The sequence below is a fragment of the Ambystoma mexicanum genome, chromosome 3p (assembly GCF_040938575.1).
Source record: "Ambystoma mexicanum isolate Mex_15411 chromosome 3p, UKY_AmexF1_1, whole genome shotgun sequence".
Lineage (NCBI taxonomy): Eukaryota > Metazoa > Chordata > Amphibia > Caudata > Ambystomatidae > Ambystoma > Ambystoma mexicanum.
This window is the reverse complement of record NC_090925.1, coordinates 787,955,517-787,980,554: the sequence shown is the minus strand read 5'-3', so window position 1 is coordinate 787,980,554 and position 25,038 is coordinate 787,955,517. Positions and strand designations below refer to the sequence as shown.

Here is a 25,038-nt window from a genome sequence, read left to right as displayed (position 1 = left end):
AAAGTTCTGGCTACAGACACATTTCTCAGTGTCCCTGGGTACCACAGAGAATATATTTTTTTCCAGACGCTATGAGGGTTTCCAGTCAACTCTGACCTTTATCGTGCATTTGGAAGTATGCATCCCCAATGTGGATGATTCATTAAGGCTGCAACTGCTGCTGTGGTGTCTGTGTGTTAAATCCCCATGCTAGTTTGACAAGGGGCCTCTTTAGGGATATCCTGAAAAGTGAGAACGTTGGTAGTACTATCTGGCTAACATATGTTTAAAAAAAAATTACTAAAATATTGGCTTACAAATCTGGAAAATTTGGGCAGAAATGTTAAATATATAACTAAACCACATTTGTATAACAAATGCGATGCAAGGAGAGAAGCTTTAGAATTACAGAAGGATACAAAGAGAATGTATTGTCCTTTAAAAACCAACCTTGCAACAGTCTTACATTCTTTGAATAAAAAGCAGTTTTGCTTGCATGGATGCTCCTGGCAAAAGTTGGGTCTAACCAACTAACCCTCCACGCTGTCACATCTGGTGTGGTTGGCAATAATACTGACCGACAATAATACTGTACGTGCAACTCTAATACAACAGAAGATCAATTGCCCTTTGTTTTTTGTAGCACATATAACAACATTCAATGTAATAATTGAGTCCTATTTGAAGGGGGGTTTGTTTTGGTTCTATGTCATAATTTTGCTTTTTGTAGGTCGCCTAACTAAAATACTTTTTTTGCCATTTTTAGGCGGACTACAAAAAGTGAGAAAACAACATTCCCTCGTCCCCGCCCGCCCTCCCTCGCTCCCTCCCTCCCTCCCCCATACGCACAACTGCGACCCCTACCACCATCCCCCTCTGACACCATTAATTAGAAATCGGTGGTTGTACCCTCCCACCCCTTGCCCTAAACCCTCCACCTCCCTCCTGACCCATGACTCCTCCAACCCAAACATACACAAACATACAACACACAGACAAACGTACAACACACACACAAACGTACACACACACAGACACACGTCCCCCCACCCCCGGGTCTCCCTCGAAGCTGTCTTTCTAAATTGTTTTTTTCTTTTTTTTAATCTATTTTTTAAAAGGTGTCTTGACCCATTGCCATTGTTTCACCTGATGCTGCCCAGCCTTTATGTTTTTATTTCTATTGAACAAACTCTGTGCTGTTGAAAAGCTTTTAATTGGGGATAAACAGAGAGGACCAAATGATTGTTATGAGATTGAACAAAGGGGGATAAACAAATAAGAGGAGTTAATGGACAGTATGAAAATGGAAACGTGTATCTTTAGATAAAACCGGATATGGTCTATCAAGTTGTTTTATGAATCATCTAATGATCCCAACATTAGGACACGGAATTAAGGCATTCAAGAAAGGGCATTTTTTATATGCATATGGAAGCAAAACACAAATGTAAGGATGGCAAATTTATTCATTTCAGACAACTAATAATATCTAATTTTGGACTATCATTTTGAACTTGCAAAATTCAAATACCTAGACTTTGCGAACTGATCTAGATCTACTTTATTGTACCTTTGTAAAATATGTTTGACTAATTAAACAGTTTAAGATCTTGAAGCACAAGAATATTTCATTTCTTCTACCAAAACATACTCACGAAGTAAATACCCTTTTTAATAACTCATTTTGCACTAGGAGAAAATACACCCTCACAGTACTATATACTGCACATCAAACTGATGACTCTTTGTGTCAGTCACATTAATGTATTCATGCCATATTTAAATAAATCTTTGGGCCCCATTACACGGTAGGTGGTAGCCATGGCGCTATTAGCGCCATGGCTACCCCCTTACCGCATTCCGGGTCCGTGTTCCCGGAATAGGCGTTAGGGAAGGGAGCCGCTAAGGGACCTCGTAGTAAGGCGGTAAGGGATTACCGGCACCGGTGCCCTTACCGGTGCCGGTAATCCCTTACCGCCTACCGTGTAATGAGGCCCTTTGCCTTTCTATGTGAAACATCTGTAGTTTATAAATATGGATACTGGGTTTACTGGACAGAAAGGACATGTTGCAAAATGTAAATCAATTGATTAAACTCATGACAATTCAAAAAAGAAAGACATTCACTAAGCTTTAAAAAAAAATAAAAAAAATGAAATACCTAGTTCTCGCTTCAGTGCCTAGGTCACCCTTTTTTATTTTTTATTTTTGGGGTCTACATCTCAGAAAAACTATAAATCCTTCAATTTCAAGTCTTTAAAGACAGGTGAAATGATTTTCAAGGCATTCCTTAATGGGGATAACTTATTCTAAGGATGTGAAGACAAGATCAATAGCCAAACCGAAGGAAACATTTGTCAGGTTAGGACAGTTTGTGTCAGGAACGTCAGGGTTATTTCATGAAGTCTTCGGTTACCTTATGAATTCCATATTCTAGGAAGGTGGTGGAGCCATACCCTCCATGCTGTCAGGGTAACGTATTGCGCCATCAAACTCAGGGTATAACTAGCTAAACCCTCAATGTTTATGTTATTCATCCTGACTGCGGTTGTCTTTCCACACACCACCAGGTGTTACCTTATTCATCAGCAAGGTGTTCAGTTTGCTCACGAAATCAAGCAGCTGCTGCTCTCGGAGGGCAGGTTCTGGCCAGGCAGGGTCCAGCTGGGCAGCCCGTGCATAACCCTTCAGCGCCTCAGCATAACTTTCCTCATATGTATGCAGCTGGTATGAAGAAAATAAATACAAATCAAGTACAGATCAGTAAACCACCACATTTTCAAAACTCCAGTCCACATATTTACTACCACACTGAACAATTATGTGCCTTAGATTTGGAGGTTCAGTTTCCAATGCAGCTGCACAGAGGAGTTCATCTTCTGCCTCTAGTCATGCTGCTAGATTAAAATGCCCAATTCTACCATGGTCTTTGCAATTTGGTAATTTGCTAAGCGCATATTACAATCAAAATCATGTATGGGAGCTATTTCTGATTGACAACCGGTTGCTTGAAAAGCTGACAGAACGAGAGTGCTACCGAAAGATGTCCCCCCCAGCAGTGCCTGCTTCCACCACACTGCTTCGAACCCATCTTGGAGGTTGGGCTCGGCTGCCATTTTGTCAAAATACACTGACCAAAATGAGTCCTGCGGAAAAGGCCCATGCAATGATGAAGACATTAAATGCGAAGGACATATTAAAAAGAAATTGTTCTTTTAAAGTGACAAAATGAAAGGTAATGGAATGGTATCCGATTAAACATTTTTCATGACAACAACAACAGAAAGACCCCCGTTTGCTCAAATGTAATGACTGGCACTTATGAATCAGCGACGTATATGGACTCCATCCAGGAAAATATTTCATCTTCTTCTGCCTCCTAGAGTGCAGCATTCAGATCAAAAGTGGTATGCTCTGTCCAGAATGGAATGTGTGTGTCAGGGGCTTGTTGGAAAATCTCCCACCAAGACCAAGGAAAATGATATGGTGCATGAACAGCACTTGGAGGTGAAGGAAGACTGAGAAGTACAACCCCCTGGCTCTCAGAGTGCAAGTGACAGAGCCATGGGTAACAGTACAAAAAAGGGCAGCTACGCTCTGCACAGTCACTCGCACAAAGTAGTGTTCCCACCAGGCCACACAATAGTGCAACAGGGAATAATGGACCCCTGCTACTTGCCTCTCAGTAAGAGCTGGACTGCCTGACAGGTGGGAAAGACGCAATCTGAGCAAGACATGTGGACGGGTATGCTTAACTTGACATGTTCAGGATTTCACATCAGCAAGGCTACTGTCCCCTTCTTACCGTGGCCCGATTCAGGTGGAGATCTGGGTTGCAGGTTGCTGTTGGGTCTACCTTCTCCTAAAGCAGGCAGAGAGGAGAACAGTCAGTGTGTTAGTCCGAAGGATAACATTAGCCAGCAGGGAGTTGGAGGAAGAATCTCTGACCAACACTGCCCTTCCATTGACCCCTCAACCATACAGAAGGTTTTTGGTCACCACCATTGAAATCATGTGGTCGGAAACCTTTTCTACTGAAAATCAAAGCAAACAGTTTTACTTAAAAAATACGATCCTCTATTCAGCAAGCTAAACAAATATGTATTTCAAGAAATGTTCTAAAACAATGTGTATGTAGATCAGAGAGTGAAACAATTGTACTAGTGTATAGAGAACCCAAAGGCAGCTCCATGGATCCTCACAGAAACATTACAGATTTCAATATTTTCTGTGAAAATGCATATTATATATATAAGATCTATAAAGCAATGCTTTGATTTCTGGATTTACCATTCCCAAGAAACCATACAGAACTCAAAAAGAGACAATAAAGAGAAACTCCCCCCAAAAAAGTAAAGCAGCTGCTTGGTGACAATTACACCTATTGATCAAGTTTCACGGTAACCGTCCAGGGTGAAAAGTCCCCAAGAACCAACAGCACCGAAAAGGCCAACTGCCACATTTGAAATCCATGAGATTGCTCCAACAGGCAGGGACGTCTAGGCATGGAGCAGTCATTCACATACTCAAACCCTTCTCAAGCCACTGGTCTGGTGGGAAATCTTCAGATACCTTTATGCGCTATTCTGCTTTTGCCCTTGGGCGGCGTTAAGGACGTTTCGGCATTGGCAGTTTTAGGCCGAACCATAACGCAGAGCTGAGGCCTATGGAGCTTTAAGTATTTATAAAGTGTGGACCGTCCTTTCAGTGGTTTGGAACACCCAGACATAACCGCCTCGTACAACCTCCAACCAAACCTTTCCTACTATTGCATTTCTAATAAAAAAACATTTTAATCTGACTTTTGATTTCATAGATAGGGGTATCTAATTGAGTGGGCACAGCAGGTCATCTACCCTTTCACCTTAGTTCCTTCCTGGTCCTCAGTGAGTTGTAACTGGGCACTGATCCAAGGGAACAACATCTCTGTACAAAGGCTTCTTTAAAACTAAAAGAACCTGAGAATGCACTGCAGGTCCCCGAGATCTTCAGATTCATGGCATCCTCTAGTGAAACTAGCTCCCTGCCTGGGAGGATTGTTTGCAACATCCATAACCTGCGATGTTAAGAGAGTTACCAATTCCAAACATTGGGAATGCTGACGTTGGTCCACAAAACCAATTGGGGTCCATCGGGAAATGTGTAGAGCTCGAATGTAGTTAAAGAGTTACAGGGAGGTGCCCACGTGTAGCTCGTTAAGCAGATAATTGATATTTCTAGTCTCATACATTGCCTTGCGTTAATGTCAATAAGTGAAGCCCTAATTCACTGTTGTGCACTTGAGCCTAAGCCTGGCACTAAATTATCTAATATATGCCTAAATGTGCAAAGGGACTGTGAATGCGCATTGAGAAGGGTAATAAATATGACTTTTACTTCCTTTTTGCAATTGGCTAGCACTCAGGCATTACAAAAGGCAATCTGCCATAGACTTAATACTGATACCACTATAAACATAGCATCATGGAAAATTTGACTGCCTGGCAAAATCTTCAGGACCGCTGAAGAACCTGCTCGAGCCAGTCGAAAGGGGTACGTGTTATTTACTACATGGTGTTAAAGAAAGGTGCTCAGCACATACACATGCTTAAGAAATAAGAAGCAAAAGGAACAAATAAAGAATTAAGAAGAGAAAAAGGAAAGAAAGCAAAAAAAGGCTCAAAGAGAGGGTATGCTCCCACTTAGCCGAATGAGGTAATAGTACAGTAGCCATTCCAGCCAGATACACTATCAGATACATGACTAACAGAAGAAGGAAGAGTTCTTGTGAATTGTGGTCTTTGTACTCAAAAATAAATGAACATTTCCCAGTAGAAGTGCCAGCTTTCAGCCAGAAGGTGAAGTTGCTGTATCTCTCGATCAGAGATACGGCAACTAGAGTTTCCAACCTCTCACCATCCAATGCTCCAACTGCAAACAGCCTCCGCCAACATGGCAAGTGGTGATGGCCCGTTGGGAGCTGTAGGCCAAAACATCTGTGGGGCGACAGGTAGGCAACTCTAGACTGACGACCTGGGGGGACTCATTTCCTCTGAAAGCCTCTGTCTGAGGGTCAGATGACCCGAATGCTGTAGCTCGTAATCCAAAATTCAGATGCCATTCTGTGCTTAGTAGCTTATATTAAGGAGAAGATGCAAGCACACAAGGGTAAGAAAACCAAGATCAGAATATTAAGTAGTGAGAAACCAGAGCAGTGCAGATTGACATAAGGAGTGGCTCGTCTATAATGAGTGATGTAGGGCCTACCTGCCACCCAACGTGGAGGAGCAAAGACAACCCTCTGGCTTTTGACTGTGTGGGGAAAAGTGTTTTCCCTTTCACAAGTACAGCTTCTCTGCGTGCATGCCCAATGGACCATGCAAAGCCTGTGACATTTTCCTTCCCCAGCACTGAATGGCCCATTGGGGTTGCAGGCTGGGGAAATGCAAGGCAAATTGTATGTAGGGGTGCTCCTGCGCCTCGCCGCACATTTACAGGGCCTGTGGTGGCAAGATGGTGGCACTCCGACTCCACCACGCAAGCACATGTTCCTCTCCCTTCTTCCTGTTTGTATGCTGTGCAGGAGCCGAATCATCATTGTGGATAACATGTACGACTGAGGTGGCGACTGGAGTTCAGGGCTGCAGGTAAGAAAATACATCTATATGTAGGCAAAGGCTTGTCTGTTTGCATACACATGTGAATACAGTGCATTTTGCATGGGTGCATGCGTGAATGAGCTAGCTTGTATGTCATATGGGCATGTGTGTATAACAGTGTGTGTGTGTTGTGTGTGTGTGTGTGTGTGTGTGTGTGTGTGTCTGGCAGCAAACCTCTGATTAGAGGGAGGGTGGGGCTACATTGGTGCAGCAGTAACCTGCATGGATATGTCGCTTTTACAGGGGCTAGAGGCATTTATTTCTACTGGTATTGTGGTGAAGTCAACAATGTTCTTTTATGGGGGTGGTTGAGATGGCTACAGTTGTGCAGGAATCATGGGGTTATTTTGTTACAGTGGGCTTAGCATTTCTAATGACATTGTGGTCAAAGCCAACATGATGAGTGTTCTTACGGGGCCTTACAGTCCAATGGTGCAGCCGGTATGGACAGGTTTTCTGACAGTGGCATGGCATGTGTTACTGGCATTATGGACAAAGACTACAGAGTATGAGCTTACATGTGAAATGGGGCAACTGAGATATACTGGAAGAGCCAGCATGGTTTTCTTCTCATATAATTACGTGGGAATATTGGCATATATTTGTGCAGCTAGTATTGACATGTATGGGTACAACAAGCATGTAAAAACATTTTTATACACTGGCAGAAGATTGGACAAGGAAATCATGAAAATGTGTTGGGCAATGCTCCTTTGAACTTCTATAGGGTCATTACGGGTTGGACAGAGCGGCACAAATGCGGCAGTCGCGGCAGTAACGCTATTACCGTCGTATTACCGCTCTGCCCAATCCCGAGTTTGGCCAGAGAGTGGGAGATTTACCTCCAGCTTCGGGATCCAGCGCTAACAGCGCCAGACGGAGTTGCGGTAACGCAATTTATGTTGCCATTTTGCAGCTTATTAACCACTGGGATACAGCCATGGTTGTGATAGAGCCCCTACTAACTTTGCAGCTATTGGAAAGCTTTCATGTCTTACCCTACAAAACAGTTTGTAAACTATGCAGCTTTTTGCAGTGTGCTGTGAAATTAACCATTTTAAACCAATATAGTAAAAATAAATTCTCAGGGAGAGAACATCCCCCCACTCCCGCACCCCCAAGCCCTCTTGACTGGTTTGTTCAGGCTCCCTTGCTATGTTTGTTCACTCACGCATATTAATGGGAAAGGGTTACACCCCTCCAATTAATAAATTCACACGTCACCACCGATTAACATCTAAATGAAGCAAGAAAAAGCTTGCCATAGAAAGGTACTAGCAAAGACTAACATTACATTGGCCCCAACAACCTCAGGATCGATCCAATGGACTACATGCATTGCTATTTTTCTCATTTGTACTGAGTCACAGACTGTAGTGTGTGACACTCTCCAGTAGGTTCTATGGTTTTGAAGCGCACAGACCTCAGGCCCATGTCCCACACCTCTGGTTATTTGGATTGGACTGTCCCTCTAGGTTGAGTGACTGTTTGGTTTGAAGGGGTGTGGAGGGTCAGCGACTCACTGGGCCCATTGGCAGGGGGATGGTAGGTGTACAAATATCTAGACTCATGGTTGCCTATTTACCCACAAAGAAAGTGTCTTACAATGATTTTGCATGTTTATATTCTCTAACTGAATACACTGTAAATATTTAAATGCTTTACTGCTTTTGCAGTTCACACCGAGGGCTGGCCCTCTCTGTTGGCATGGAAGTGGACAGCCATGTCCTTGCGCCATCTGCTTTAACTGCAGGCTTGGCAGTTGGGGCAGAAAGTTCTGCCACAGTGACCAGGTGAAAGTTTGGGGTGAGGGTGAGGTTTCCTAAAACTGGCCTTAAAAGGTCATTTTACGCTACTCCATTTTCCAGGTATTTAAGCGCTCAGGTGGTCTACCACTGCTCCTCTCTGGTTACTCTACCAATGAGCTCTATACATGCAACTAGTCCCATTAAGTGCTCGGGCCATACAAACGGTTGCTGCATGTCTACTTTATCCTGTATTGAAAATGCATGTAGGCTCTGCACAAAGAAAAATAAAACTTTATTGGCCTTAAGTGAGCAGGTCCCGATCTTGTACTCATCAGTTCCAAAGAAACTCGGGTGAAAGGCCTTAAAGATGTTAGCCACATGTGCTCCTTTACAGGCGTAACATTTGTCCTTTACTCTAAAAATACTTTGGCGCCATGTGCTCCCTGGTAGGCCATGAAGGTGCCTTATGTCAGGTGAGTTTTCCTAAAGTGCGCTTGAGGTAAGACTTCATAAAACTATCCCAATGGTATACAGATCTCCAAATCTTAGTATCAGTCTGTACTACTCATGGAACCATGGTAGAGTGGCAGAGTAGTCGGGCTTATCATAAGAGTAGCTGTAGGTAAGTACACTGAACCCAGTTAGTAAAGCAGATCAAACAAACACTTACACCAATAAATTTATATAAATGTACATAAAATATTTATTATAATTACACAAGGAATGTCTTAAAATACTGGTCCCACCAGCCAAAGGGAAGGAGTTGTCCTCTTCGGGGCGCCTCTGTCACATTGAAGGCTGGGCCAGGACAGCAGTGGTCGCTTCATGGTGTTGCAAAGGGTCTGCAGGCGTCTCTGTTCATCTTCTTCGGGTTACTTCAAGTTCCAGTGGTCGACTTGCCTTTCACCTCAGGGACCTCACCTTTTATTCAGTTTCCACACACACTCCTCTGCAATCTCGCTCAGCAGTTTAAAGAAAGGGGCATGTGGCTTTCCGATCAGGACAGCCAGACCCCTAGTAGGAGCTGGTTCCATTCATGCACTCAGGCACACAAAGAGCTGCCTGCCCAGACACACTGGAGCCTAGGCGGGGAGTTGGGGAGAATTCTCAAAAATGTGTTAATTCCTCCCACCTTAGAGCCCTCCAGCTCTTTTGCTAAACTTTGGGACTTTGGACTTTTCAATTCAATGTGTTTTCTGTGTTTGTTTCTTTTTGGTTATGGAGTCTAACAAGCTCCACAGGCATCATCTTTTACAATTGGTCCCAAAGCACCCTCAGTGCAGTGACACAGGGAAGTCTTCCAGATTTCCCAAGGTTTAAATACCTTCTCTGGGATAATCTACTGTTTCCCAGAGCAGTAAAGTGAAATTGACTTTACTTAGCAGTGTACTTGCTAGACCCAGCACAACCTATCTTACAATAGAGTGCTGGAGGGGTTACTTAGTATCACCCGTGCCTAACTGCTCATGTAAGATTTTTATGTTACCCTTTCCTCACAGAATGGCTGGTGGCAGTGGTTTTGTTCCAACCTACCATAGTTAGCATTTAACGCAGCTGTTTGCAGCTCCGGTAATGCTAACCGCGGGAGCCATCTTTTTCAAAATGGCACAGAGCCATCTTTGACAAAATGGTCCCCAGTCTGTTTTTTCACCATGTCTTTGTGGAAAGGTCCTTCTAGAGAGTTTCTCTGCGTGCCAAACCAGGTTTGGTCTCTTTGTTCATTTTGCCTTTGGTGGGCTTCAGGAGTGAAACCCACCTCTGGCTCCAGAGTGTCTGGGGTAGGCAGGAAGTGAGAGAGGTGCCCAAAACTCCCTGTGCTTAGTCTCCTAGGAGACCCAAATGCATTCTGTGGTGATTCGCTGGCTGACTGTCCGGCAAGGGCAGCCATCCTGCTGGGTGAGTGACAGCTAGGGAGAGAACTGAATAAAAGGCGAGTCTTTTGGCTTGGAAGGCAGAGTCGACCACTGGACGAAGGAACCGAAGAAGAGCTTGAAGAGGACACCTGCTGCAACTCCTGGACCGTTGGTTTGCCCGGTGAAGCCCTGCTGCAGTGACTACTTGCCAAGTTTCCATCGACAGAGAAGCCCCTGCAAGGACGACTTCTCCCTTTGAGTTGGTGGGACCAATGCACTCCAAAGTAAGCCACCTGGACACCCATCTCGGAGCTTGTTGAATTTCTTCAGAGTTGCAGAAGGAACCGTATAGCCAGGGAGAGGGACACCAGATTGTGTGCGTTACTTTTAAGCTGGCCTAAAAGCTTTTGGAAGATCCTCCGGACTCCGACGCAGCAGGACTGACCAAGCCTGAGACCCTCAGCAGAGTGCGGGACCCCAGAAGTAAGGACAGTCCACCTTGACAGCCAGGAACCGCGCTTATTGCTATTTTCTGTACCGCAAGGAACTGAAATGCGTAACAGCCACTGAAAGTAAAGTTTACCGATTGCCAGTTTTGACAGTGCCAGTGCAGGAGTCCCCACGACATCCTCCCTCTTGTCCCCACGACTGACGCCCATGAACAGTGAGATCTGCAGAGCTGCACAGGAACATAAGTCATCAGCTGCATCTTTTCTTCTTTACCAAGGTACTGTAAAACAAGTCTAAGAGAACGTACCTCTTACTGTGGAAGTGCTTGTAACTTCTGCAACTCACAAGTCTAATCAGCCTGTGGCCCTAAATTTGATACTTCATTTTTATCAAAGTCTCCTAAGAACTTGTGCAAAGACTTTTCCATTTACTTATCTGAAGCGCTGCATCCTATACAAAGACTTTTGCCCATTGACTTTGGCTTAGTCTATTTGAATTGGATGACTCTTATAAGTGCTATTTACCCTGCTTAAGAATATTTTTAAGTTCTTGTGTTCTAATAACCTTTGCCTTTTACCAACTTTTTAAGAGTGTTCTGAATGCCAACAGTAAGATATTAATGTCCCCAGCACCCTGGTTACTGAAGTCACCTGTGGGTGTAGGTTGTGTCTGTGGGCCATCCCAAAAGGGTTCTGTCTGATTCAGAAACTCAGAGTGTACAGTATTGAAGTGTATTTGTATGTTACTAGTATATTGCTCCCTTCTAAAGAAGGCTTTATATTAATAATTGTTTATGCCAGAAACCTTGAGTGTATGAGTTTATTTTAATACCTGTAACTGTGAATCTTTGTGTAACTCCACTACAGCTCACATTCCCCTCTTGAGATAAGCCTGGCTGCTCAACACGCTACCAAAACTGTGTAGTACAAGCTTATGCCAAAGGTTGGGTTGCCTATACCTGTAGTCATAGTTGTTTGTAGTGTTCCCAGAGGGTACTGCATTCAAACTATGCCTAACAGGGGACACCCAAGTGTTACCGTCAAAGGCAAAACACACGCGCATAACTTTCCTTCCCAGAATGATAGGAGAAGGGCTAACAAAGAACCACACTAGAAATGGCAAAAAAAGAAAGGAGCTACCAAGTAAGTACTTAGGTGACCCTACTGTGCACAACTGGGACTGTGAATACAGTCTGCGGTAAAACATAGCACAATAGTTGGTAGAACACGTCCACTGCCACCAGCCATAACTAGAGGGTTGTCTATGTGACTACAAAGTCACAGGAGCAGAGAGAAGGGGGATACTAGGTATCCCCGTAGCACTCCAGATAAGGTGGTGTGTGTTTATCTCTCATAGTATAAAGTTTTAGAAGGGATACAAACCATAAGGGTTGGTGGTCAGTTTGAATCCTGAAAGTAGTTCCATAGAGGTATGGCCTGAACTTCTTCAAGGCCCGTACAATAGTAAAACATTCACGTTCAATTGTGGCCCACCTGGTTTCCCCATCCTTCTCGTCCTTTCCTCTTTTCACCCCTGACGAGGTCGCCAGACAAGTCCGATCTATGAAATCCTCGTCAAAACAGGCTCATCCCTGTTCCTCTAAACCCATCAAGGACCACATTGACACCCTTGCTCCGGCCCTTGCTGATTTTTGCAACCACTCCTTTGCCTCGGGATCCTTCCCCTCCCCTCTGAAGCACTCCTTTGTGCATCCTCTTCTCAAGAAACCCACAGCTGATCCTTCTTGTCCAGCTAACTATCGCCCAATTTCCATTACTCCCTTTCTTGGCAAACTCCTGGAAAAATTGACCATCTTTCAGCTTAACCTTCATTCCAATTTTGTTGGCCGTCTCCATGACCACCAGTCTAGTTTCAGAGCTGCCAGAAGCACGGAAACTGCTCTCCTGAACATTCGTGAAGATCTGCTCTCCAACCTTGACTCTAACATTCCCTCTGTCCTCATCCTCCTCGATCTCTCTTCTGCCTTCGACACCATCAACCACACCATCCTGCTCAACCGTCTCCATGAAAACCTGGGTATCACTGATCAGGATCTGGCCTGGCTGACCTCTTTCCTCTCAGATCGACCCTCCCAGGTCCAACTTGGGTCCTTCCTTTCATCTATCTTCCTCTCTACCTGTGGTGTTCCCCAGGGGTCTAACCTCTCGCCCTGGCTTTTCAACCAATACCTTGCAACTCTCGCCCACTGCATTGCCACCTTCTGCTCAAATTTCCAGTGCTACGCAGACAACACTCAACTCATTTTCAGGCTGCCCTCTGTCACCTCCTCTACCTCTCGCATCTCTGATTGCCTAACTGCCATTCAAGATTGGTGTTCCGCCAATGATCTTTGTGTGAATGCCAGCAAGACGGAGATCCTCCTCATTGGCACACCTTCACCATCCTTTCCCCTCACTCTCTGGCCGGTCTCCCTTGGCCCTCCTCCTACCCCTACCTGCGAGGCTAAGAACCTCAGGGTCATCTTTGACCCACCCTTTCCTTCTCCGACCACATCTCTGAGGTCTCTAAAAAGTCAAATTTCCGACTGCACCTCATCAGAGGTACTCTGCTCTTCCTCTCCTTCCCCCAGAAGCCCATGGTATCCCAAACTCTGGTTCTCTCTAGCTTGGACTATTGTAACAGCCTCTTTCTAAATCTACCTGCCTCTACTCTCCGCCCTCTGCAACTAATCCAGAACAGGACTGCAAGACTTGTCCTTGGCCTCAAGCAGTGGGATCGTATCTCTCCAGCTCTGAAATCTCTCCACTGGCTCCCAGTGGATGCAAGGATTAAATTCAAAACCCTCTGCATTGTCCACAAGGCTTTCTGGGGCCTGGGTCCAAAATACCTTCAGGTATCCCTCCGCAAATACCTCCCCTCTCGAGCTCTTCGCTCCTCTACCTCCAACTCCCTTAGGGTCAGTCGTTTTTCAAAGAAACGTACTCGGGGTAGATCTCGGTCTTCGGCTGGGGCCTCCCTCTTGAACAGCCTCCCTGCCACTCTAAAACTTGAGGAGAACTATCTCCGGTTCCAGAAGCACCTCAAAACCTTCCTCTTTTCTTCTGCCTTCGCTCTCCCTCCCCCCCTGCTGATCTGTTCTCTCTTGGCACTGTGCACCTGGCCACCCTCTGTCCTTCGGGCCCAGATACCTACTCACCCTGCCACCCTCCCGCACTGCCTCCGGGCCACCCCTTGCACTGGGGTCTGTATCTGTACCCATACAGCGCCCCCCTTTTTCTTCCTGCACTTATCAGACCTACCCTGTCTGCAGCCTTAAACCTAGCACTTGCAAATTGCTGGCTGCATTACCACTGTTTGTTGCCTTCATTATTTATTTATTGTTATTTATCTGTTTCTCCTCTGCTTCGCACTTTCCATTTCTCCCTCCTTCCATGCACTTTTCCCCTCCCCCTCTCCCATGCACTTGCGCATGTCACTGGGCCTAGTAAGATCTCTGTTTTGTTCTCCCCTGTTTCCCCTCCCTTGCCTTGTCGCGCTCTGAAACACTTGTGTACGAGCGCGATAGAAATAAAATATCAATCAATATCTCATAGTTTTCAACTAATAAAGCAGATTGGGTGCTCCCTGCCTTTGCTATCAAATTGACTCAAGACTGCTCCTATCCCTGTGTTGGAAGCATCAGTCTGGACTTAGAAAGCCTGAGTATAATCTGGAGCTCTCAGCACTGGAGCTTTACAGAGGGCATCTTTCAGCATCTGGAAAGCTTTTTCACAGTCCTCATTCTACTTGACCTTTTTTGGGTACTTGCGAGGGGATACAGTATTCAGAGGAGAGACTATGGTCCCACAGTTCTCAATGAAGTTCCTGTAGTAACCAGTAAGTCCGAAGAAGGCTCTTACTTGAGTTTGAGTAGTTGGAGTGGCCTAGTCTTTTACAGCTTGTACCTTTCTGGGTAAGGGCTTAATCTCCCCATCTCCTACCTCATGACCAAGGTAGACCACCTTACTCTGGCCAACTTGGGACTTACTTGCTTTGATGGTCAGATTTGCCTGTTGAAGGGCCTGCAACACATGGGCGAGGTGCATAATATGTTCTTCCCAAGTAGGGCTGAACACTGCATATCATCCAGGTATGCCAAGCAGAAGTTCCCTAACACATTCAGAACATGATTAACCATTCTCTGAAAAGTGGAAGGTGCATTCTTTAATCCAAAGGGCATGGCCTTAAACTGATATAAGCCTTCTGGTGTTGAGAATGCTGTTTTCACCTTGGCATGGTCAGTAAGGGCAATCTGCCAATAACCAATTGTCAGGTCAAACGTACTGAGGAATGTTGCTGAGCCCATCTTAGCCATCCGTTCATCTGTCCATGGCAAGGGAAGGGCATCCGTCTTAGTCACAGAATTCAAGGCCCTATAGTACACACAGAATCTAAGTTCCTTAGTTCCTGTCTTTGGCACCAACACACCTGGGCTATCCCATGGACTTCTGAAAGGTTCAATCACTCCAAGGTCAAGCATCTTGTGGACCTCTTCTTTAATGTGTTTCTCACATTATCTAACATCCTGTAGCCTCTGCTTTTAACACATACAATATCACCAGTGTCAATGTCATGTTGGCCCCAAGGGGTCAAGCCTGGACTAAGTGAGAACATAGGGGCAAACTGATTTTATGGAGTTTTGCACTTCTCTTGTTGTAGAGTCAGATTAGAAGAGAGTTTAACTCCTTCTATAGACCCATCTGAAGGGTGTTCCCTGGGAAGATCTTGGAGAGGCTCACTCTCCCCTTCTTCTTGATCTGAAGCTAAAAGCAAAGCTCCTGTCTCGGGTCTGGAAACATAAGCCTTCAGGCGGTTGGTATGAAAGACCTGAGGGGCACCCTTGGGGTTGCCCAAGTCTACCAAATAATTCACCTCTCCAAATTTGCCTACAAACGTGAAGGGTCCTGTCCATTTGTCCTGTAAGACCCTCTGTCTTACTGGAACCATGATAAGAACTTGTTGGTCTGGAATAAACTCCACCATGTTAGCTTTCTGGTCATGCCAGAACTTGACCAGCTTTCAAGTTCTCGGAAGCCTCAGTCATCATCTGTGCCATCCTCTGTCTGAGGCCTAGCACAGAGTCAGCAATCTTTACTGGCTTGAGGGATGGGGCACTTTTCAGACCCCCCATAATTAGGGCCAAAGGGCCTCTGCCAGGATGACCATGAAGTAACTCAAAGGGACTAAAGCCCACTCCAGCTTGAGGTACTTCTCTATAGGAAAAATGAAGGCCTGGCAGAAGGTCCCACTTTCTTTTAAGTGGTTCTTCTAACGCTCCAATCTTGCTCTTCATCGTCCTGTTAAACCTCTCTACCAACCCATTTGTCTGAGGGTGGTAGGACATTGATAACTTGTAAGTGATCCGACAGGTTTTCCACATGGGCTGCACATAGTAGGACATAAAATGTGACCCTCTGTCAGATACAACGCTCAAATAACCAGTCAGGGGGACTTCATGTGCTAATTCTAAGAATTTGGCTCTCAATTCTTGGGGTACCACCAGTCTCCTGCGATCACTGGAATAGATTCCATATGCTCACTGTAGAGGTTGCCATCGTCCCAGTACAGCCTATGCTTCCCAGGTTCTTACCCTTCACTCTGGGATGCTGCCTGCTGACGCAGACCTTCTAGAGAGGGATCCTCTCTCTGTCCCTTACTGAAATCTGTTCTTTAGTATCCACCTTCTGCAAGCAAAGTCTGCAGCTCAGTATGGTCTCTAGGATCCAAATCTTCCATAGAGGGTTGAATCTCCTCCACCTCTGACTCATCAGAAGATGGTCCATCTGGGGATCCTTCTGGGGCCAACTCAGCCTCAGCTGGTGGTGGGGTCACAGGTGTGATCTCTAGTTTTTACTTCTACAGGAACTTTCTTCCTTTTGGGCCTGGGGCCCTTCTTTCCTTTGGAGACTCAGTTGGAAGGTCTCTTAAGGTTGCCTCCCTCCTTTCCTGGTCAGCTCCCTTCTCTTCTCAGAAGATGGGGTGCTGGAAACAACACCCAGGGCCTTCGAGTCATTTCCCAAGAGTACCCTACCTGGCACTTCAGACTGGACACTCACAGTGATTTTAACAGTCATGTCATTACATTTAATGATAGCTGGCAGTATGGGACATGTTTGGACTGGACCCCCTGCTAACTTGGTAAGCCTTTTGGGAGCCTTAGCAACTTCCTCAGCTTGAAAAAACCTTTAATCTACTACAGTTATACTGGCCCCAGTGTCTCTAATGGCAGGGGTATCCTGACCATTAACAAGTACACCGTCTTTATAGAACACTTTAGTATTATCAGGAATGGAATTATAGACTTCAATGTTCTGTTGTTCCCACAGTCCCAGAGATACTGAAGAATCTCTAGCTTGAACGCCAAGCTGGGTTCTTCGGCTGGAGTGTGAAAAGCTAAAACTGAACAGCTTACCCACATTGGACCGTATTAATAAATGGGCTGTTAATGGTATACAGTCTTCAGTTTGCCGACTATGTAGGAAATCCTCTTGCACAAAGTAATTCAAACATCTAATGCTCTTTTGTACTAGCCTAACAGAGCACACAACATTTTACTTTGGGGGTTACCTAGGGACTGAGGGGGAGACCTTGGGAGAACTGTTCTGTGCTGGGCTCGTGTTGGGGGACAACACTTCACTCGTTTTAGCATTGTATAACTTTTTAAAGGAGACACTTGAGAAGCTTGAATAACGTGTATAAATGTATATAAGTTCTATTTTTCTTTCTTTTATATACAATGCCGATGTTTTATACGTTTAAAACAAATTGTGCTGTCCTTTTGTTTTTTGTGAAAAGCTTGCTTTGTACATTGTCCAATGTCACGCTGTAAAACACATTTTTTTAAAGAAATTCAAAAAAGCTAGCACCCATCATTGGTATTTCCACATCATGTGTGAATGCTAAGCTGACAGATGGGATCCCTGAAGGTTTACCCTTACATCTGGGATCTAATTACACATGGGCCCACAAACACCACATTTCCCAAATGTCTTCTGGAATCAGGGTTTCTGGTAACCTCCCCCTGGTTTGGAGCCCGAGGTTTCACTAGCCCTGTATGGTTGTTTAGGGGGATTTCTACCCTTGTTATTTTCGTGGCCCTCTTGTGGAATGATCCTTCTGATCCTTCTTATGATTCTTCCCATTCTCTTTTTTGTGAGGAGCCCCAGAATCATTGCGAGTAGCCCTGTTGGCCACCCACATGTCAGCAGCTGGTGCTAGCTTCTTAGGGTCCAGTTCTTTAGAGTCAGCAAGGTTCTGTCTCAGCTCTGGAGTACAGGCATCAAAAATACTTTCCAGCACGGAGAGGCTTTTCAAACCACCATTAAGTGCTCACCTTTTAGCCCTTAAGCCACCCATCTAAGCGTTTCAGGCTTTCACACACCCACGTGTCCCACGGGTTGCCATCGCTCTTGTTGTGGTCCCTAAACCTTTTTAGTTATTGTGAAGGGGTCCTCCGAAACCTGCCAATGAGAGCAGGTTTTACCAACTGGTAATCCTATCTATCAGCATCATTCAACTCCATCACAGCCACTCTGGGGGAGCCTGGAGATTACCCATGGAATAAACTCACTTTCACATATACCTAGCACTTTACATGTAAACTCAAATGTACCCAGCCAATCCAGAATATCAGTTTTAGCATCATACACACTCACCAAAGCGTTGGAGAGATGAGGCTCCCTGGACCTGGAGGTGTCGGGCAGAGAGGACTCTGAAACAGAAGTGGAATCAAGGGGCAACTTTTTCATGTCAAGCTCATGCTGCATCTTTTTTCCCCCCCGAGTTGCAGTTCCTTCATCATTTCTTTGTCTCTCATTTCAGACTGTAACTCCAGCTTTCTGTATTCAAGCTGCATTTTAATTTTCTCTAACTCTATGATTAGGTCTGCTGACATGTTAGGCATAGGTAGGGGTGAGGTTATGAGATTTGGAGGTGGATCAATAATCATATTAACATCCATATCATCATCTACCTCACTTTCTGGAAGATGAGGGCTAAGAGTTATACTTTGACCATCAGTATTATCCAGATGAATTCAGGCAGTGGAGGTTACAGGCTTACTTACAAGTTGGTAATCCAACAAACCTTGCATTCACTCAGCTTTCTTTCCTTTAGTACTAAGAATGTTTTCTTTACACATTTCTTTCAGTTGTTCAACAGTAAGATTAATAAGAGCTTCTGCCTTCTAGTTTTCCACAGTGGACATGGTTTAGTACTGTATAGTATACTAACTAGCCTTGAAGATGGATTCTTTGAACACTACACAACCAGGTGTCAATGTAATCCAGCCTACAGAAATTCCACCAGCTGTAACACCAGTGTTAGGGGAGTTTTCCTAAAGTACACTTGAGGTAAGACTTCAATAAAATATCCCAATGGTATACAGGTCCCCAACTCTTAGTATCAGTCTGTAATACTCATGGAACCTTGGTTGAGTGGCAGAGCACTCAGGTTTATCATAAAATGAAGATCTGAGCTGTAGGTAAGTACATTGAACCCAGTTAGTAAAGCAGATCAAAGAAACACTTACACCAATAAATGTATATATAATATACATTATAGTTACACAAAGAATGTCTTAAAATACTTAAATCATTAAACCAATATACATAGGAATATTTGTAGATACTTTTCAAAGGCCACTGCTTAGGGTGTAGTGGTTTGTGGTTATATTTGTTACAGAGTTTTACACTAATGTCAGTTCTACCGTTGACTCACGCACAGACAAAGATCTACAGTAATTGTATTTAGTTAGCAAAACCACATAAGAAATTATTTTTGGAAGGAAAACAGTGCGTTATTCAAACAGTAGCAAAGCTTAAGTTGCTATTGAAAGTTTTAGCACAAGTTAACACTTTTAAAGTCTGATCCCTAACTATATGGAAAAGTCAGTTTTGAATGGGCACACCGTCTCTCAAAGCAGAACAGCAAAGCTTCCAATGGATACTTTCAGTCTCTAGTTAAAGATGCTGTTAGTATTGACACAATGTTAGAGACCCTGTTAAATGACTCCCAAAAGGGACACAAGCCAATAGCTTGGGTCTGAGGTAAGAGTGGACACCTCTATGTGCACAACAGTCAGAAGCGACTTCTAGGTTTAAGGTAAGCAATAGCTTTTTACGCCACAGTACCTTAGGTTAGAAGAAATGTTCATGGCTGGATTCTCCTCGATGTAGCAGTGCTGGACCCAGTCTCCGGATTCCTTGGGCTGGTGATGAAAGGCAGGACAATGAACAGGCTAGCTCAGCAGTAGTCCCGAGGGAGGACCTCTGGCACGGGTTTCTTCAGCTCCTCTGGTCAGTCTGTAGTTTTGGTGCCTTTTCTGCAGCACCGACAAAGAATACAATTCGCCCAGTCAATCTTCTTTGATTCCTGGAGTCCTGCACGCCGGTGAGGGGACTTGAATGTTGGATTGTGTCTCTGGAGGTTCACCTGGAGCTCAGCAAAGACTTGGACAGATTGGATCTTGGCAAGATGATGCTCTACGATTGAGTCGGAGGGCTCCTGGCATTCGCTGTCTGCAGCTCTGGAACGCCACTGCACCTCGAGTGATGGCTCAGATTGTAGTTCGTCTCAGGGCTGGTTGATCCCACCAACCAAAGGGAAGGAGTTGTCCTCTTCAGAGCGCCTCTGTCACATAGAAAACAGGGTCAGGACAGCAGTGGTCGCTTCATGGTATTGCAAAGGGTCTGCAGGTGTCTCTGATCGTCTCCTTCTTCAGTTACTTCAGGTTCCAGTGGTCAACTTACCTTTCACCTCATTTTATTCAGTTTCCGCACACACTCCTCTGCAATCTTTCTCAGCAGTTTACAGAAAGGGGCGTCTGTTCAATCAGGACAGCCAGACCCCCCAGTGGGAGCGGATTCCATTCAGGCACTCAGGCAGACAAAGAGCAGGGGAGTGAAAAAATTCTCCCCCACTTCATGCCTGCCCAGACACACTGGAGCCTAGGCGGGGTCCCCCAAGTGTTGCTGCCAAAGGGAAAACACACACGCAGACCTCACCCTCCCAGAATGGTAGAAGAAGGGCTAACAAAGAACGACCACGCTAGAAATGGCAAACAACTAAAGGAGTCACCAAGTTAGTACTTAGGTGACCCTATTGTGCACAACCGGGACTGTAAATACAGTCTGCAGTACAGAAATAGCACAATAGTTGGTAGAAAACGCCCACTGCCACCAGCCATAACTAGAGGGGTTGTCTATGTGACTAAAACATAACAGGAGCAGGGAGAAGTGGGATACCAAGTATCCCCTTAGCACTCCACATAAGGTGGTGTGTACTAATCTCTTATTAAGAACTGTAGTTACTCGAAGATAAAGAAAGAATCTCAAAGGAGTACACAAAGGGTCTCAGCAACACTGCCCATAATGAGCTGTGTGCTGCAAAAATAAAATACAGATGTCTTAAAAGAGATATGGAGGAAAGTAGACTCGATAAAAAATGTAAAACAGATAACAGAGTTCCAAAAGACAGAGCCCATAAGAATGAATGAGTGGAAAAAGGCTCCACTCATTCAAGATATAAAGAAAAAGGTCCAGAAGTCCAGCAAAAAGTGTTGGGGATCTCACTAAGAGAGGGTATGAATCATAAAAATGATTAATCTCCGCAACACCTTAGTAGTATTGTAGTTGCACCATCAAACCGCAAAGGCCCTGTGGGTAGCCAGGAAGAATGAACGCAAATTAATGCCCCAAGGTTATTTTTTCCAATTCATCCTCAAAAAAAGGCAAGCAGGCATGTGGAGACGGAGGAAGACACCAGGCCAACAGATGAGGAGAATGTATTAACAACAGGAGAAAGGATTTGAGTGGTAGTATGGCACAGAATGGCTGGGAGCACAGTAATTCTGAGCTAACCAGCCAGAATATTCTATAGGTAGCTCGCACAAGAGTGCCTCAATCAATATTATGTAAGCCCTGAACTATATTACAGTACACTTTTCCCCATTAGAAGAAGAAAAAGATCATCAATAATTATAAACAAACAATTGATGAACAACTAAGCAAGAGCCCGGACGAACTCAGCACAAAAACCAGGCTGGTAGCCCCTCATGTTGGTCCTAAGCGCCAGACTGGGAGTGAGTGTTTGCCCGTCTAATACCTTCATCCCCAATAGATGAGGAAAGTGGACATAAAGCAAAAGGAGAAAATGCATGCCAGCCAGAATATACAGAATTGTTGGACTGCTGTGGTATGTCATTGTTGACAAGATCTATTCACAGTTCATATTCCATTTGTCTCCATTCACAAGTTGTACAAAATCTCACACAAACGCACACCTACAGAAACCTGTCTGGGTCTGATTCTGCACCAAACACTGTAGGATTTGCCAGCATGTTGCTTTACCTCCACTCTTCACTAAATGCATGTTCCTTTCTCATGTGCCACACAATGGTGCATTGTCAGTGTGTGGGAGGTGCCCAGAGTATTGTAGAGAATGATGCATTATGAGTTATGTTGTGTTATGTTATGTTATTTTTTCTTATACCGCGCCAAAGCCCGTAGGCATCCAGGCGCCGAGAGACAGAAAAGTTGGCGGCCACCAGTAATGGAAACGTATTAATGGAAAAGGTGAGTCTTCAGAAGTTTCCGAAACACAAGTAGGTCCCTGGGTTTACGCTAAGTAGCTGGCAGGGCATTCCAGGCCTTGGCGCCTTGGATATGAAACGCTCTGCCAAGCCCACGGGCTCGTTTCACGGAGGAAGAAAGGAATGTGGAGGAATGTAATAAGCTCATCCTTGAACATTTATATATTCTGCACATATCTGGACCAGGTCTATCAGGTTAATATTAAAGCGTTCAATGAAACCATTACTTTGAGGGTAGGGTAGATATCAATTCTTTAGGTAACCTCTCACCCATGAAGGCTTTTTTCCAGGAATCTCACAGAAGCCACATCATTCATGGGCTGCATAAAAGCCCATTTAAAGTAGTAGTACACCAGCGTCACCAAACATTTCCGTTGCTCAGGCACAACTAAAAAAGGACCAATTTTCTGCCGCAGCCTGTCTGCTAGTGCTACAAGTGTCATAGGAAAGACTTCAGGGGTGGTAACTGTCACATGGCTGACAAATGGAATGGACACCCTGTGCTGGTACAATTGTATCACCTCACATATGACACCCATTCCTACACCTAACTTCACACACACCTTGCTAAAGGACTGAAGCACAAGTCAAGGACAACAACATTAGGGAGGCTACCCTTCACGATAATAGCTTTCCACTCAATCAAAGGTGCTGTCCCCGTAACTATGCCTCTTACTCTTATGGAACCATGGTCTTTGCAAAACATCACATCAGAATCTGCAGGTCTTAAATCATGAATCCATGGTCCTCACAGTCATTATAGCTATCCTTAGTCTTACTGTGCACGGGCAACCTGAAAAGGATATCTACCTAAATACTGCTCCTGTATTGGAAGCAGAACTGATGTCACTCGGTCGTGAGTGAGCAACCTAAAAGATAACTCTTTTTCTCCTTTTTGGGACAGGGCATTCACTAACAGCTTGTGGTTGGCATGTAACATGAAATCAGCACAAGTACACCTTTAAGTGTTCAACCACCCACGTGAAGGCAGAATCTTCAGTTTCAATTGCAGAGTCGATTTGCTCACTTTAGGTCAATTCCTTAGAGACATAGGGCCTCATTACGAGAAGTGCGCTAAAAACGGGGTCATTAACGGCATGTTGGAACTAGCGGGTCCGTGCTCGTTTGGCGCCGCTAATAGCGGCTGATTAGGCGTGCGCGAGCACGCGCGAACCCCCATGCTGGTAATGGCCATAACGCTATGCCGCTAAAGGCCCTCCAACCCCCCCAATAGCGCCATCACGGCACCCGCCGATACCGCCTTCGCCTAGGAGGCACCCCTTAATACCGACCCGGTAATAACATCATACTAATACCGGGCTCGTAATACCGGACCCAGAAGTAACGTCATTGCGTCACAATGGGAAATGTGCCAGCGGCCATCTTTAAAAACACAATCCATTGCAATCCTCCCAAACCACCAGTGTTGCATAGGAGCGACCAGGGCCTTTCAAAACAACATGTCTAAGGCAACCAGAAAATCCAACCCCCGCCTGCGCAAGAAGCGTTTCTCTGATGAGGAACTTAACATGTTGGAGGACACCCTTGCCGCCCATGCTGAGGAGATAAACACCCATAACCTCAAAAGGGAGGCACAGCAGAGGAAGAAGGAGATATGGGAGGAGGTAGCCCGCAAGGTATCTGCAGTCGGCACCACCCCACGGACAGTCAAAGACTGCAAGAAAAGGTGGGATGACCTCCGCCTTAGGGTCTGCAACATCCTGTCCAGCAATCGGAGGGAGGCCATGGCCACAGGCGGGGTGCCCACTCCCCAACAAACTAATGCGCTGGGAGGAGACATGTAGTACTTTCATCCAGACAGAGTCTATCGAGGGCTTCGGGGAGATGGAGACGGGTGCCGCAACATCTGGAGATGGAGGTGAGTGACCCTGCAGACCCCAGTAGGGCAAACCATGACGTAGCACAAGTGATCTGGAGTAGAGGCTAGGCAAGGCAATGCAATGCCCAACACACACACACATCAACATATCCATGTCCAGATGGAGGCCCAAACCCTGCCACACTGAAATGCATGCTGAGTGCCAATCCTATTACCAACAGACAGCCAACACACAGGGACCATTCCCATGTCATACATCACACAAACCCCAATACAACGGCATGCCACCTGCCATGCAGCATTCCTGAATTGAGACGACACGGCAAATGCCAAAATGCCCCCTCCAAACTACCCTGTGAAACACACCTGTAAGATATCAATGCATGATAAATGAAAATCTCCACAGCACCATATGATGCATCTTGCATGTAACACCATCACTGATGCCTGCATCTCTTCTACCCCCCCCAGGCACTGATGGAGAAGATGGCAGTGAAGATCCAGCCACAAGGGCATCCACATCCCGGGCCAAAACAACTGCCACTGGCAAAACCACCTCCGGGCAGCCTCGCAAGTCCACACTACAAGCCAGGGCGAGTACACAGGCCATGCCGGCACATGAGGGCCCCACAGCTACGGATGACACCGGAACAACAGAGCCTGAAACACCAGCGGAAGGGGAGGCCAGTGGCACCCGTTCTGCTGCAACAAGTTCCGTGGGCGAGGCAGCAGCCACAGCCCCACTGAGCGACATCGACATTGGAGTGGAGGAGTATGTGGACGAGGAAGGTTTAATCCATGTGGCATGTCCACACACCCCAAACCCCCTGTCCACCCCCCAACCCCACAATTGGGCCACACCCTCCAGCACCATTGCGGATCCAGCACTCCACAGTTCCGACCTCAGCACCACCACCGAGGCCAGCCCTGCAATTGGACG

The 25,038-nt window shown here is 45.5% G+C and overlaps 1 protein-coding gene across 1 annotated transcript in view; it reads right to left on the bottom strand.

Annotated features, from left to right (window-relative positions):
• TTC5 (tetratricopeptide repeat domain 5) overlaps positions 1–25,038 on the bottom strand; it is a 216,970-nt gene that overhangs the window by 67,633 nt on the left and 124,299 nt on the right. The window contains exons 6-7 of the mRNA XM_069651773.1: positions 3,785–3,841; positions 2,557–2,703 (exon numbers count right to left, since the gene is read on the bottom strand). Coding sequence (XP_069507874.1) covers positions 2,557–2,703; positions 3,785–3,841 — 204 coding nt within the window. The remainder of the gene's footprint in view (positions 1–2,556; positions 2,704–3,784; positions 3,842–25,038) is intronic.